The 15,616-nt window shown below is 37.7% G+C and overlaps 1 protein-coding gene across 1 annotated transcript in view; it reads right to left on the reverse strand.

The window, feature by feature from the left end:
• Positions 1-3,867: 3,867 nt before the first annotated feature.
• LOC147341575 (uncharacterized) overlaps positions 3,868-15,616 on the reverse strand; it is a 75,928-nt gene continuing 64,179 nt past the window's right edge. Inside the window, exons 5-8 of the mRNA XM_086388266.1 lie at positions 15,255-15,317; positions 4,901-5,111; positions 4,347-4,535; positions 3,868-3,909 (exon numbers count right to left, since the gene is read on the reverse strand). Coding sequence (XP_086244392.1) covers positions 4,435-4,535; positions 4,901-5,111; positions 15,255-15,317 — 375 coding nt within the window. The 3' untranslated portion in view covers positions 3,868-3,909; positions 4,347-4,434. The remainder of the gene's footprint in view (positions 3,910-4,346; positions 4,536-4,900; positions 5,112-15,254; positions 15,318-15,616) is intronic.

Consider the following 15,616-nt stretch of genomic DNA (forward strand, 5'->3'; position numbering starts at 1 on the left):
AAAAGAGCCTGGTGAGCTACAGTCCATGGGGTCACAAAGAGTCGGACATGACTGAGTGACTAACACTTCAACATACCCCAGAACAGTGAGGGTGAAGAGAGGCATATCCCCACTGTACTCAGGGGCTGAACCTGAGACACAGACAATAAAGGAAGTGGAATGATTCTCTGCCTGCCTAGTCCTGATCACCGGACTGCTTTGAGAAGGAGATAAAAAAGGACCTCGGAAAACTGAGCAGCAAAGTTATGCCTTGGAACGGTTTACACTCACTCCTAAGTGGGCTAACAGAAGTCAAGATGACAAAAAGAGGAAACAGATCACTGAGTCCAGACTCCTCAGGCCGGCGAGATTCCCTGCCATGAGAATAGGAGAGCAGGAGACTGGGATGACTCATCTCATTGCAAGATGGATGATGAAAGTCTAGCTGCCTGGCTTCTCCATACTGAGAAGATGACCATGGTTAGAAAATTGGACTCCTGGTCATGCAGTGCAACTCTGGACTAATTATAACAAATTTCCCAAAGTCCTTTCTAAGAGAAAGCATACAAGATACCATAAGAGATAGCTAGCTCTTCTAGCTAGAGGAGAGACAGTCAACTAGCTCCTATAGCAGAGATAGTCAACTAGCTCCTGTTTTCCTTGAAATCTCTCTTCTGCCCCTCCCCACCATTACACTGCAGTGCTTTGGCACTAACCATGGTCAGTCTATTTGTAAGGACACCCTCCATGTGATGGTCTCACCCAGGGGAGTGTCTTCAGGCAAGCAGTGAAATGCTCATACCAGGACAGAGGAGGTTCTCCTTTCTGGATCCAGCAATAAGAATGTGTTCTCTAAAGGGCTGTAGTTATCCTTGTTTCTTTTAAGGGGTCTGAATTTCATAAAAAATTGAGTCTGAAGAGTTTCTGAAGCAAATATTGATCTTATTGGCTGTTTTCCTTCTTAAGGAAAGCAAAGAGACATTATGTAAGCTCAATAGGGCTCAGGCACTGAGGACCAGACCATCAGGCCATGACTTTTACATCTGTGGTGAAGATGTTAAAATAGTTCAGTGACAAGCCATGTATAGAGTGGTTGTAAACACAGATTTCAGGAGCCTAATATAGGAATGACGTTTACAAGGACAATTCAGGAGTACTCTGGTTTTAAGGCAAGTAGATGTATAAAAGTCTTAACTGCTTAATTATGACAGAATTTGGCTGTCAGTGGTGAGCAGATCTTTGCCTCTATATGTTTCAGACTGTGTTTTACTAAGTTAGCTATAATTGACATTAACAGGCAAATATTACTGCTTAATTATGACAGAATTTGGCTGTCAGTGGTGAGCAGATCTTTGCCTCTATATGTTTCAGACTGTGTTTTACTAAGTTAGCTATAATTGACATTAACAGGCAAATATTACAATGCTAGGTATTATAAAAAGAGTTTTGCAGGCTATATGGGTATTAAGACAATTCTTGAATTTTGGAACTCACTCAGGATCTCACCTAAACGATAGTACAGTTGTCCCTCGGTATCCTCAGAGGATTAGTTCCAGGACCACTGCCCCCCTTCTCCCATGGTTATTAAACTGAGGATGCTCAAGTCCCTTATATAAAATCACACAGTATTTTCATATAACTCATGCATATCCTCCCCTGTACTTTAAAATCATCTCCAGATTATTTATAATAGTTAATACAATGTAAATGCTATGTAAATAGCTGCCTACATACAGGAAACTAAAGTTTTGCTTTTTTGGAACTTTCTGGAAATTTTTCTTCAAATATTTTTGATCTGAAGTTGGTTGAATCCAAGGATGTGGAAGCTGCGAATATGGAAGGCCAACTGTATGCAGTTTCCTACATCTAAGACAGGGGTATTCATTTAGGGATCTGGCACTTCTCTAGGATCCTTCTTGAGAGACCTTAGCCATGCTCACAGTAGATTAATTCACACTTGCACAACTATTCACTTCTAATGGCACTGTGGCACAAAGAACAAAATAGTTTAACATCTGAAACACCTGCTAAAGCAATCGTCAGTGATTGTTTCAAATCTGATTTGCATTATATCATTTATATGGGTAAAGAATATAAGAACAGATTTTAAAATAAGAGACTAAGTAATTTCAAGGTAATACTATTTCAAACTAATAGGTTTGCTAAGTAACACTTTAGGGACCCAGATCATGTTTTCCTTTTCAATCACCCTAATACTTGCCTGTTCATGAATAATGTCAGACAATTCTTTCACCATGTCTCTGAAATTTGACTTGAGCCCTTCATGGTATTCAATCTGATCCTCTTTAATTAACCGTTCATTTAGTTCCAGTGCAATGCTGCATGCTTGGATGAACTTCCTATAGATGAAGATCAAAGATAAAGTTTTTGTTACTTATTACTCAAAAGTCTCTCTGACAATTTAATATTTACTTTAACCACGGCTTGCCTAGAAGGAAGATTAGAACCCCATATTTTCTCACTGTGTTTTTGCTAATGCCATCTCCTAAGTCTGAAATATCTTTCCTTTTCTATCTTTGTCTTCTGGTTTCTTATCTCCTTCCAAACCTGGCTTGAAATATATACCCTCTGGGAAGCCTGCCTGCTCAATCACTTGATATGATCTCAGCTATGCTTGCACTTGCATTAATTAACATCTATAGATAATGTCAGTTATTGAAAAATAATTTATTTGGGGCTATGTACCCAGTACACTGCTGGGTGCTTATAGGCATGAAGTATCTGCCCTGGGCTGGTAAGAGTGGCGACAGAGAGATTATAATGTATCATAAAAACTTTTTTTATCATTATTTCATATGTTTATGTTTCATGTCCATAATTAGAACGCAAATCTTAGGGGACAAAGTACCTCACTGACCATTTGTGCTGTATCCCTGTCATAGCAAAGAGCAGAATCTTTTTGTACATGCCAGGCATTAATAAACATTGAATGAATGAGTACTAAGTAAGTAAGGAAGTGTTAGACGCTCAGTCATGCCTGACTCTTTGCGACCCTGTGGACTACAGCCCACCAGGCTCCTCTGTCCATGATATTTTGCAGGCAAGGATACTGGAGTGGGTTGCCATTTCCTTCTCCAGGGGGTCTTCCCAACCCAGGGATCAAACCCGGGTCTCCTGCACTGCAGGCAGATTCTTTACCGACTGAGCTACAAGGGAATGAGTAATGGTTACTCTGTAACCTGAAACAGCTGATAATACAGAGATAGGAAAAGTAAATGAAATAAGTCAGGAGCAAATGAGTGGAGATTATCTTTCTACTCAGTCTGTTTAAATCATCTTTCTCTCTTATTCTGAATCTAAGTTCTTTTATATAAGAAACAGATTTTTCTACTGTGCAACCATTCAGACATGCATTGGCTTAGAGGGATGCTCAGTCCAGAAAAGATTATCGTATGCCCTAGAATAGCAGAATCCAAGTGGAACTAAGGATACAGGATAGAAGCAAACCTATCCAACCTTTCCTAGCCTAAATGGTCTGGAAAAGCTGTGACATGAGCTCAATCAGGCAAAGGAGGAAATCACATAATGAATGTGGGCTTGTGTTTGTGTCACAATATCCACAGCAATGAAGTCGTTGTCATATTTAACGCCTTGGGTCACTAGGATACTGTTACAGTTCTGCAGCAAGAAAGAGATCACACATTTCCTGACTACCTAAAATACCACTAGAAGGTAACTTAAACGTTATAAAAGGGAACAGATAATTTTTTTAGAAGGACATTATTTGGTGAATATTTTGATTTCACTTAAGAAGACAATGGAGTAAAAGAAAACTAGAGGTCTGATCTGAAAACTACAAAGCACTTACCTAAACATGTCTTTCAACTCATTTACTTTTTTGGCTGGATACTTGCTAGCTTGACTGTCATTTAAGAAAGCCCTTGCATATGCTAACGGACCTGCATTTACCTAAATTACAAAAGGAGAAAAATGAGGGTTGTTAGGATGTAATCAAAAAGTAATTTTTTCATTTCTCTTTTTAAAAAGAATACAATATACAAAAATCCATACCTGAGAAACATATTTACTATTCTTACTATAAATTTATTTGAAAAAGATTAAAGCAAATCATCTGCCAAAATTATACTCTAACAAGTTACTTAACAATTTCTGCTATCTAAATATAGGGCTTAGCTATAGTCAGAGGGATTTATGTTAAAGCTATCTGACATAACAAAAAATTTACAGAAACTGAACATAATGTCTTTATTAAATTAATAAATAATGTAGAGATTTTTGCACCCAGTCAGAGTATAAGACAATTATAATTAGTGTTTGTTCTGTGCCCTTATGAAAGCAAGAGGAACAACAAGAAACATTTAATACATGGTTAGCAACCAACATACCTGCACTGAAACACAGCCCTGCAATTTAAGTTGGAGCTGAATCATGTCCACATCAGCAGAGGAGCAAAGCTTTTGCAGCTCTGCAGTTTTATCTTATTTCATCAATGGCAACATCAATTGGCTTTAAATGAATCTGCTGTTCATAGTTTATAGCAATCCTCTTCTTCACATATGGAAACGAGTTTGAAGCTATTACAGATTAAGATTGACAGATGAGTTTTTAAGACAGCACATCAAATAGCCAAACTAAAACAAAAATCTATTGTGCTTAATTCTCCCCATATTTAATCTGGAAAAATCCCTTAGAGACCAAATATTGCCTTATTACTTCAGGACTGAAGGAGAAATTCTCTGTGAGACGACTCAGACTAATCATGAATTACATATTGGAAAGGAATGGTTTATAACATAGCCATGTTTGTGTAAGTGAGTGACTGAACAGAAGGACAATAAATGATTAAAATTTTAGTTACATTTTCCTGCTGACCAGCTGCTGCTTGTATGTATCAAAAAAGATCATGTCAAACAAAGAAGTTATGCCAAGTCCTACTTACTAGTCAAGACTGTACGGCGTTTGCACTGTTCCTCTATACAGCCTTGCTTTTTGCCTGACAATGTATAAGGAGCCTCAAAAACAAATCTGTTGATATTATGGTTTCTTTCAAACTCAGTTTTTCTTTCTGTGAGTTCTTTATCATCAAAGTAGGGCTTCACATAAGTGACTTGGATATGAGCATATTTGGGATCAAGCTCTTTGACATTTACCTGGAAAGTAAGAAAGTTTTATGTTTTATTAAACAGGAGGGAAAATGGGGTACAGGTAAGCTACTAACCCCTCTGAGATCAACTGTGGAACAGAGTCATTGAATACACTGCAAGATGAATATACACTTGGAAGAGGTCTTTGCTCTTTCTTCAAGGATTGTTTCCTTCTGATTATTAAGAAGTTACAGAAGCTATTTGGAGATTACAGAAATGTAGACAGAAAAAACTGCAATGCTACCACTCAGCAATGACCATCATTCACATTCTCATATATTTCCTTGTAATCTTTTTTTCTATGCATATATATTTATTTACAAACTGGAGATCATGCTGAGCATTGCTTTATCATTTGCTTTTTTGAAATGTTTATTTAGTTTTATTTGCTTTTATGTTACATTCAACTTCTTTTTTAATTTTTATTTATTTTTATTTTTTTAATATAAATTTATTTATTTTAATTGGAGGCTAATTACTTTAAATATTGTATTGGTTTTGCCACACATTGACTTGAATCCAGCACGGGTGTACATGTGCTCCCCATATATTAAAATGGCTAACTGCACATTTGAATTCCACCTCAAAAAATACCTATTACAGAGAGGATTCTCAGAAGATGGCAGAGCACCAGACGTCTATCTTCTTATAGAGACAATAGTTACACCGTCATTACCTATCTGATGGAACAATTTTGGAACTCTGGAGTCTGTTGAAGACTTGCAACTTCCAGGGGAAGACTTGGACAGAAAATTGCCTTAAATTTGATTTTGTTCAATTTTAACTGTGGGCACAATGGCAGCCACCCATACCTCATCCCTCAAGTACTACGGCAGATAGCTGTGTGCATATTCCTAGAACAGCTTGTAGGAGCCAGGATGAACAATGACCCTGTCTTCCAAATATTGTGAATCTGTGCTATGACTGCTGATTGCTGCTTCTGGTCACAAGGGGACAGTCAAAGAGGCTGTGGCCATTTTTATACCATCTCATCCTTTGTTGCAATGCCCTCCCCCTCTGCCTAAAGTGATTTTCAGGGGATTTAACAGACCAGCACCTTTCCTCTCTCTTTCATTTTCCTCTCCATCCCCTCTTAGGAGCTGGACATCCAATACTAGACTGTTCAAAGGTTAACTGCATAAATGAGGGTGACTAGAAAGTCACTGCGCATGCTCAGGGGAAGGCACAGGCTCAGAAAAGACTTGAGAAGATCCCAAATTTACACCTCAGGTGGATTCTTGGGACAGACACAGCTTACAACAATTAAAAACAACAACAAAACCCAGGAAACTCTGGGACAGGGAGAGAATCTGATTTTCAGAGGGATCACAATATTAAATACAAATGTCCAGTTTTCAACACCAAAAAAAATTGCAAGGCATACAAAGAAATAGGACAGTATGGCCCATTCAAAAAAGAAAAATAAACCAATAGACATTATCACTGAAAAAAAAGTGATAGCAGATCTCCTAGAAAAAGACATTAAAACAGCAGTATTCATGATCAAAGAACTGTGGAAAAAGTCAAGAAAACTATTTATCAACAAATGTCAATATCAATAAATAGCTAGAAAATCTAAAAGGAAATCAAAAAACCTTTTTTTCAGAGGTGAACAATACAATAACTGAAATGAAAAGTCACCAGAGGGAATTAAAGGTAAACTGCAGCAGGTGTAAGAAATAGTGAGCCTACTTGAAGATAAGATCAATGATCCATCAGAGGAACACAAAGGAAGAAAATTAAAGACGAACAGAGGCTACAGAACCTGTGGAACATTATCCAGCAGGTGAAAATACACACTACGGGAGTACTTGAAGCAGAAAAGTGAGAGAAAGGGGCAGGGAGACTATCTGAAGAAATAATGGGTCAACTCTCAAATCCGATGAAAGACACAAAGCTCAACAAACTCCAAGCAGGGTAACTCTAAGAGACCCACGGTGAGACACATTAAAATCAAATGTCAAAAGCCAAAGCCAAAGAGAGAATTTTGCAACAATCAAGAGACAAATGGCACGTCACATACAAGGAATCCTGAATAAGATGGTCAGATTTCCCATCAGAAACTTAGGAGGCCAGAAGGCAGTGGGCTGCTATATTCAAAGTGCTAAAAAAAAAAAAAAAAAAAAAATCTATTAATCAAGAATACTATATCTGACAAAACTAGTGGAGGTGATGGAATTCCAGTTGAGCTATTTCAAATCCTGAAAGATGATGCTGTGAAAGTGCTGCACTCAATATGCCAGCACATTTGGAAAACTCAGCAGTGGCCACGGGACTGGAAAAGGTCAATTTTCGTTCCTATCCCAAAGAAAGGCAGTGCCAAAGAATGCTCAAACTACAGCACAATTGCACTCATCTCACATGCTACTAAAGTAATGCTTAAAATTCCCCATGCCAGGCTTCAGCAATACGGGAACCATGAACTTCCAGATGTTGAAGCTGGTTTTAGAAAAGGCAGAGGAACCAGAGATCAAACTGCTGCCAACATTTGCTGGATCATCGAAAAAGCAAGAGAGTTCCAGAAAAACATCTCTTTCTGCTTTATTGACTGTGCGAAAGCGTTTGACTGTGTGGATCACAATAAACTGTGGAAAATTCTTAAAGAGATGGGAATACCAGAGCACCTGACCTACCTCCTGAGAAATCTGTATGCAGGTCAGGAAGCAACAGTTAGAACTGGACATGGAATAACAGACTGGTTCCAAATAGGAAAAGGAGTACATCAAGGCTGTATATTGTCACCCTGCTTATTTAACTTATATGCAGAGTACATCATGAGAAACGCTGGGCTGGAGGAAGTACAAGCTGGAATCAAGACTGGCAGGAGAAATATCAATAACCTCAGATAGGCAGATGACACCACCCTTATGGCAGGAAGTGAACTAAAGAGCCTCTTGATGAAAGTGAAAGAGGAGAGTGAAAAAGTTGGTTTAAAGCTCAACATTCAGAAAACGAAGATCATGGCATTTGGTCCCATCACTTCCTGGCAAATAGATGGGGAAACAGTGGAAACAGTGGCTGACTTTATTTTTCTGGGGCTCCAAAATCACTGCAGATGGTGACTGCAGCCATGAAATTAAAAGACTCTTACTCCTTAGAAGGAAAGTTATGACCAACCTAGACACCATATTAAAAAGCAGAGACATTGCCAACAAAGGTCCGTCCAGTCAATGCTATGGTTTTTCCAGTAGTTTTGTATGGATGTGACAGTTGGACTATAAAGAGAGCTGAGCGCCGAAGAATTGATGCTTTTGAACTGTGGTGTTGGAGAAGACTCTTGAGAGTCCCTTGGACTGCAAGGAGATCCAACCAGTCCAAGCTAAAGGAGACCAGTCCTGGGTGTTCATTGGAAGGACTGATGCTAAAGCTGAAACTCCAATACTTTGGCCACGTCATGCAAAGAGCTGACTCATTGGAAAAGACCCTGATGCTGGGAAGATTGAGGGCAGGAGGAGAAGGGGACGACAGAGGATGAGATGGTTGGATGGCATAACCAACTTGATGGACATGGGTTTGGGTGAACTCCGGGAGTTGGTGATGGACAGGGAAGCCTGGCGTGCTGCGGTTCATGGTGTCACAAAAGAGTCGGACACGACTGAGAGGCTGAACTGAACAGAACTGATATCTGGCAAAACTGTCCTCAAAAGTGAGGAAAAATTAAGGCACTCCCAGATAAAGAAAAGCTGAAGGAGCTTGTCACCACTAGACCTGCCCCATGTGAAATGCCACAGGGAGTCCTGCTGGTCACAATGAAAGAACATCAGACAGGAATTCAAACCTGTATGAAGGTCTCAGTAAAGATAAATACATGGGTAATTATAAAATCTAGTATTAACATAACAATAGTAACAATTCGCTTTTATTTCTCCATGATGTAAAAGATTAATACATTATAAAATTATTACTATAGGGGACTTTCCTGGTGGTGCAGTGGTTAAGGATCCTTCATCCAGTGCAGGGGAGAATACACTGCATTAACAGAATGAAGGAAAAAACACACACACACACACACAATCATCTAAATCAATACAGAAAACACATTCGATTATAAAATTCAATACCCTTTCATAATGAAAACACTCAACAAATTAGGAATAGAAAGAAATGACTACAATCCTATGAAGGGCCACTGTGAAAAACCCACAGCAAAGACCATATTCAATGCTGTGACAAGAGATAGAAACTTTCTTAGTAGCTTTTAAAACTTTTCCAAAAAGCCTATATTCAAAACTTCTTTATTTTTTTTCCCATTAAATATCTAGATTTCTCCAGAGAAACTTAGGAAATAGTTGAAGCTAATTATCTAAATAACACAAAGCATAGAAGAAAAATAAAAAGAGATCAAGACGGATTTTAACGTTATAAAAATGGACTAAGTATATGGTAAAACATTCAAAAAGTACACTTGAAAAGTAAAAAATGGTTTTTTTCTCCATAAGACTCTAGACTCTCTCCTTTGAGATACCATGGTTAACACTTGTATCATTCCATCTATGGCCGATTCATATTGATGTATGGCAAAAACCATCACAATACTGTAAAGTAATTATCCTCCAATTAAAATAAATAAATTTATATAAAAAGAATATATTTTGATTGGATTACATCCAAACTTATAAATATTTTAAGTAGTTTAGTTAGATCCTTTATGAAGGCAGTACCACGTCCTTAACCGTATGGACATTAGATTGTTTTGAGTTTTGTGCTATATAAACTTAAGAGCAATAAACATCTTAAACATACATCTTTATGTGTGTACATCTACAATATAAAATCTTAAATGTGAAATTATTGGGTCCAGGAAACGTACATTTAAAATACTGGAAAATATTGCCCACTGTTCTTTAAATTGTTTGTGCCCTTAAGCAGATTTTATTCTTTGGCAAGTAAAAGAGTGTTTCAAATTTTCAACTTCACACATTAAGAAAGAAGAAGGATTTTAAAAGTAGCAACTGCTTCTTTTATCTGTTGGCCAGGTTTTCAGAGGCAGCATAAAGTAGAAAACTGCTTCTTTTATCTGTTGCCTATGAAGAGTGAGTAAAATATTGTGTTTACAAAGAGGGTCAGGAGTCCAGCTGCCTGATGGTGGTTTGTTATTAGTGCCTGTTGGCCAGGTTTTCAGAGGCAGCATAAAGCAGAAAACTGCATGTTTTTCTGCAAGCCTGGCTTTCTAATAACTTTCCATTTATAGTATCAGTAGTGTGGTAGCAAGCCTAAAACTTGCTGGCTACAAAAGAGAAAATTTCTGTGGTCTTAATTCAATAAAACAACACAGAAGACTGAGACTGATAAGAAGCAGAGAGGTTTTGCCAAATATTAATGAATTCTGGACCTGTCAGTATACATTTTAAATATCTAAGATATTCAAGATACAATCATCTCCATAAGATACAGCTAAATGTACAACGTGAAGAGATCATTTTCATGGGGGAAAATGAAGTGTCTTTACCATCGCCAAGGGCCTTTCACTCTGGCAATGCTGCCTGTTAGCTATCGAGTGTTTTGCAGAGCACCATGCACATCACAGTCACTCGGTACGTATTTCTGGGGCCTGCAGATCTTGCACCGTGTTAAAGGGCTTTCCTACCGTAAAAATCAGCTCTCATCCTGAACATGCCCATGGTGACTAAGGACAATCAGTCATTCCCATTGTGCTCTTCTGCAATTCTGTCTATAAGGAACTATGCGTTTCTAAGAAACAGCCTCTCTTGCTGGAACCTTTCTCATCCTTGCCTTGGCAGGGTCTAGTGGGATGGATCATCTTTAGATCAAGGCATCTCTCCTAAACCTACATCACTGCAAATATAGCTACTGAACTAAGGCTATCTTAAGAGTGAAATGTGTGTCGTAAGATGATTTTTTTTTTTAAATCTCATTTATTTTTATTTTTGGCTCCACTTGATCTTCTTTGCTGTGGCTTGCGGACTTTCTCAGGTTGCAATGAGCAGTGAGTACTGTCTAGGTGTGGTGTGTGGGGTTTAGAGCGCCAGTGCAGTGGCTGTGGAGCACAGGTTTAGTTTCCCCACAGCATGTGGAATCCTCCTGGACCAGGGATCGCACCTGTGTCTCCTGCGTTGGCAGGCAGACTTTTACCCACTGGACCACTAGGGATGTCCCACCTAAGATGATTTATTCATACAGTATGAAATTGACAATCACGAGGCACAATAGCAGTAACAATAATGGCTAACATTGGTTGAGCATGCTAGCTTCTATGCTGTTATTGAAGGCATTTTTATGCATCAAGAACTCAATCACTTTGCATACCTTAACTAATTTAATCCCAACAACAACTCTATGAGGAAGGCACTACTATTAAGTTCATTTTACTAACGAGAACGATGAGGCACAGAGAGGTAAAGTAAATTCCCCATGGTTACACAGCTAGCAAGTGGCAGAGAATGGAGATCTGAATCCTTCTCTCCGATTCCAAAGCCCCTGTCCTTTCTTTCGGGATCTGGAAAGACTCTATTTCCCATGCCTCTCCTCTACCAGCTAAACAAGGAAAAAGTCAGAAGCAATGTGCCACATTTGGAACTAATAAATAATGATTTCAAAATGCAGGGCATGTTACCTTGTCTGAATCCTGAATTATTTTGACATTCTCTGTACCAAATTTTTCACCATAAAGTTTAGCTTTGGCTCTTTATAGATGTACTCCTTTCCATCCTCTTCTTCAAGAAAAAAGACTATTATAAAGTTAAACACACAATACTTTATAATCATTATGAGCAAATGCAGCATTTAGAGAACATCTACTAAGTAATCAGTAATGATGTAGTTGAAATAGATTTTAAATAATAGTTCTAAAAGCCACATGTATATATTGTAGCTGAAATAAATGAGAACGTTCAAACTCACAGTCATGTGAGCATATCATTGGCCTGAAGGTTCTTACACTCAATTTTTCATCACTTGTATACTTACCTGATTTTTATTTGAAAACTTTCAGTACTGCGTATTAAATAAACATTTAAGAAGCCTGACTGAAAATGAAACTGAAGGAAACTTCAAATCTTATATGCTGTCCTCTGACCTAGTGGATTTAGATCTGGAGACCAAAGTGAACATTACACTGAGAAAGTCTCACACCTGCTCTTGTGACAGGTGCTTTATCTAGACAGAATCCTAGGGCCAGTAACTGCTGCTATGGTACTCTAATAACTCAAAGGTGAATGTTTAAAAAGGAAAACAACTTGATGAACTAAAGAATACTTACTTGGCCATAAAAGGCAACTCTGAAGAAAGTGCCTAAAAGTCTTTTCTTTGTGTGCATAACCTCCAAAATTTTTGTGTAAGCTCCATGAAGAGTTCTGTAAACTTGAGTAAGGTCTAAAAATATGAGAATCAGCAAACTAGCTTTATCTTTTGGTTAGTTATGAAATGTCTACAATAAATGCATAAGGGGAAAAAAGCAACACCATTTCCTGTTCAAAATGGTTTTGGTGGGGTCATTTGCATTCCCTTCTCCCATGGTCACAGAAAAAGTGCCTTAACAACTTTAGGTTAGAGGGTAGAGCTTTAAATGGTCAAATAACACTGTAATTGTATATATCATGCTTCATGTCATTCATATCTCAATGGTAGTATATACATTAAAAGTACTGTGTTATTGACTACTTTTTTCCTTATGTCTGAATTATTATAACTGAAAAAGAAGCAAAATGCTTTGCTTGAGCCCTAAGGTGGAAAGATGGGAATAAACGATCATGCAAACACTTTAGGAGAGGAAAGTAAAATGAAGACACAAAAATAACAGTATAAGCCAGAGAGAGGAATGCTTTTATAACAAGTTCACAGACACTTACAAAGAATATATTCTTCTACACACTCAGAAAAGGGAACATACTATGCAAAGAACATTATCTAGAATGTGAAAAGACACCATACAGAACAGGAGAAAATATTTGCAAGTCACATATCTGATGTTTTCTTATCCAAAACATATAAGGAACTCTCATAGTTCAACAACAAAATGACAAACAACACAATTTAACAGGAGCAAAGCACTTGAATAGACATCTCTCCAGAGACTATATAAAATGGCCAACAAAGACATGAAAAGCTGTTCAAAATCGTTAGTCATTGAGGAAACAGAAAGCAAAACCACAATGTGACACCATTTCACATTCACTAGGATGGCACATTCACTAGGTTCTAATAAGAACCCCAGAACACAAGTGCCAACCAGATGTGCTGGTGGGAAGGTAAAAGGGACAACAATTTGGTGGTTCCTCAGAAGTTAATAGAATTACGCTGTGACTCAGCAATTCCCCTCTTAGGTGTCTATCCAAGATAAACAAAAACACGCCCACACAGAAACTTACTCATATCTGTTTACAACAGCACTCTTTATAATAGCCAAAATCTGGAAACAACCCAAACATACAAACAAATTTTGGCGTAGCCATACCATGGAATATCATTCAGCCATGAAAAAGGAATGAAGTTCTGATATAGGTTACGACTTGAATGAACCTCTAAATATTATGCTAAGTAAAAGAAGCCAGACACAAAAGGTCACATCTTATATTCATCTTTTTTATGACACATCCAGAACAGGCAAATCCACAGACAGAAAGCAGATTAGTGGTCACCAGTGGGGTGAGGGAGGGGGTGAAGAGTGATTCCTTGAAGGAGATGGAGCTTTTCCTGGGATGAGAAAAACGTTTTGAACATAGAGGTGGTGGGAGCATAATATTAAGAATGCGCTAAATGCCACTAAACTGCAAACTAGAAAACGGTTCACTGTATGGTTGTGAATTTCATTTCAATGCTAAAAGGGGAGCCGGGAAGCAGATGTTCTTTCTTTCACATTCTTTCCATACTATTTTCTGCAGTTGAAATCAATTGAGGGAAGTTTTCCTTCCTTAATGGCTACTGTGGCTGACACTTTTCAGCCCATCCCATAAAGAACACTGAAAAGTTACTTCATCCCATGCAGGATGCTTCAGAATCTATTCAGACCCTTGACTCTTTACAAGGAAATAGGAGTAGTTCCCCAATAGAACATATTGCTTCCTTTAATGTGTAGGGAAGATATATTTTTCTTTTTTCCCTATTAGTCCATTGAGTAGCAATATGTTCTCTGGGTTTCTAATAACCTGGTCTACAACTTAAGAGTAAGAGAGTAGGTACTTTGGCACTTTTATGAAGGTTCTTAGGATGCAATGCTTTGACAGAAAGAGCAATGCCGATTCTTGTCTTGTCTCATAGGCTAACCTTTGTCATCCATATAACATAGATTTAATTACTTAACTCTCACTTTTTAATATAATCACTTGAGCTGCACTATGATTTTTTAGGCATGTCCCCGTATACAGCAAAAGCAGGGCAAAGAGTAGGAAGACCCAGAACCCAGGAAGAAAGAGTGAGTTTGATAAGAGCCAATTTGGAGAAGAGATTAGAACACTACACAGATGACATTAAATGTATGTTTTCACTCTGGGACACTTCAACAATGAAAGGCTACTTGTTATATATGTTTAAGGATAGACTGCTTTGCTTTTAAAAATGGCTTGAGTCCTAAGCACCCCTTTCCAGCATAGCAGGGACAGAAAATTATGCTATGGACTCAGATTCTTGAATATAAAAAGTCCTGTTGAGTGCTGGTGGCAATAGCTATACTATGATTATTTTACTAATTCTCCTTGATCAAAGATTTATGTGGCAGACAAAACTGGAAAAGCTCCTCATAAAAGGGTAATTCCTAGTAACTTATTATCCCCCAACTATCATCTGTTAGCAACTTTAGCCTCACCATCAAATTGAAAAGAAGTGATTCACACCTATATCTCTCCCCTGACCACATGGAAATCGAGTAACTGTTTTTTGTGTGTGTGAGGGACAACATGGATTGTTCTCTGCTATGAGTGGAGAGGGAAGACTGATAGATAAAACTGCTGTGAGAAAAACTGGCATAATGTTAATTTTAATTTATATTTTAAACATTGCATCCTTAATTTCATTTGTAAAAATGAATATAAGGTAGGAATGGAATTTTAGGACTTTTCAGAATTTTTTAAGGATAGTAATTTAAGAACAAAATAAAATATATACGTGAATGATGCAAATGTTTCAGTTACTTACTTCATACTCTTGACATTTCTCATAAATTGGAATGATCAACTTGGAAATTTCAGAAATTACCTCATAACGCTCTGCTTTCCATAAGCCATCCACACATTGTTCTAGCAATTCCAGCAAAACTTCCTGCATTGAGAAAAAATGCAATCAAGAATTAGAGATATGTGAGCTCTGCACAAATATCGTTTCAACTATTTCAAATGAATAAGAAACAGAACGTACTAAATTTAAGGAAATGCACAGGAGTACAGTTGTGTAACTATATATTCTAAATGACATGCTTGAAACACTTGAAATTGAAACCACATTCTTAAAAGTATGAAATTAATATTGACAATAGAAAACTACTATTTACTTTGTTTCAGTTCAGTTCAGTCACTCAGTCATGTCCAACTTTTTGCGACCCCATGAATCACAGCACGCTA

The sequence above is a fragment of the Bos grunniens genome, chromosome X (genome assembly GCF_055505025.1).
Source record: "Bos grunniens cultivar Pamir isolate PY7600 chromosome X, Bosgru_T2T1.0, whole genome shotgun sequence".
NCBI lineage: Eukaryota > Metazoa > Chordata > Mammalia > Artiodactyla > Bovidae > Bos > Bos grunniens.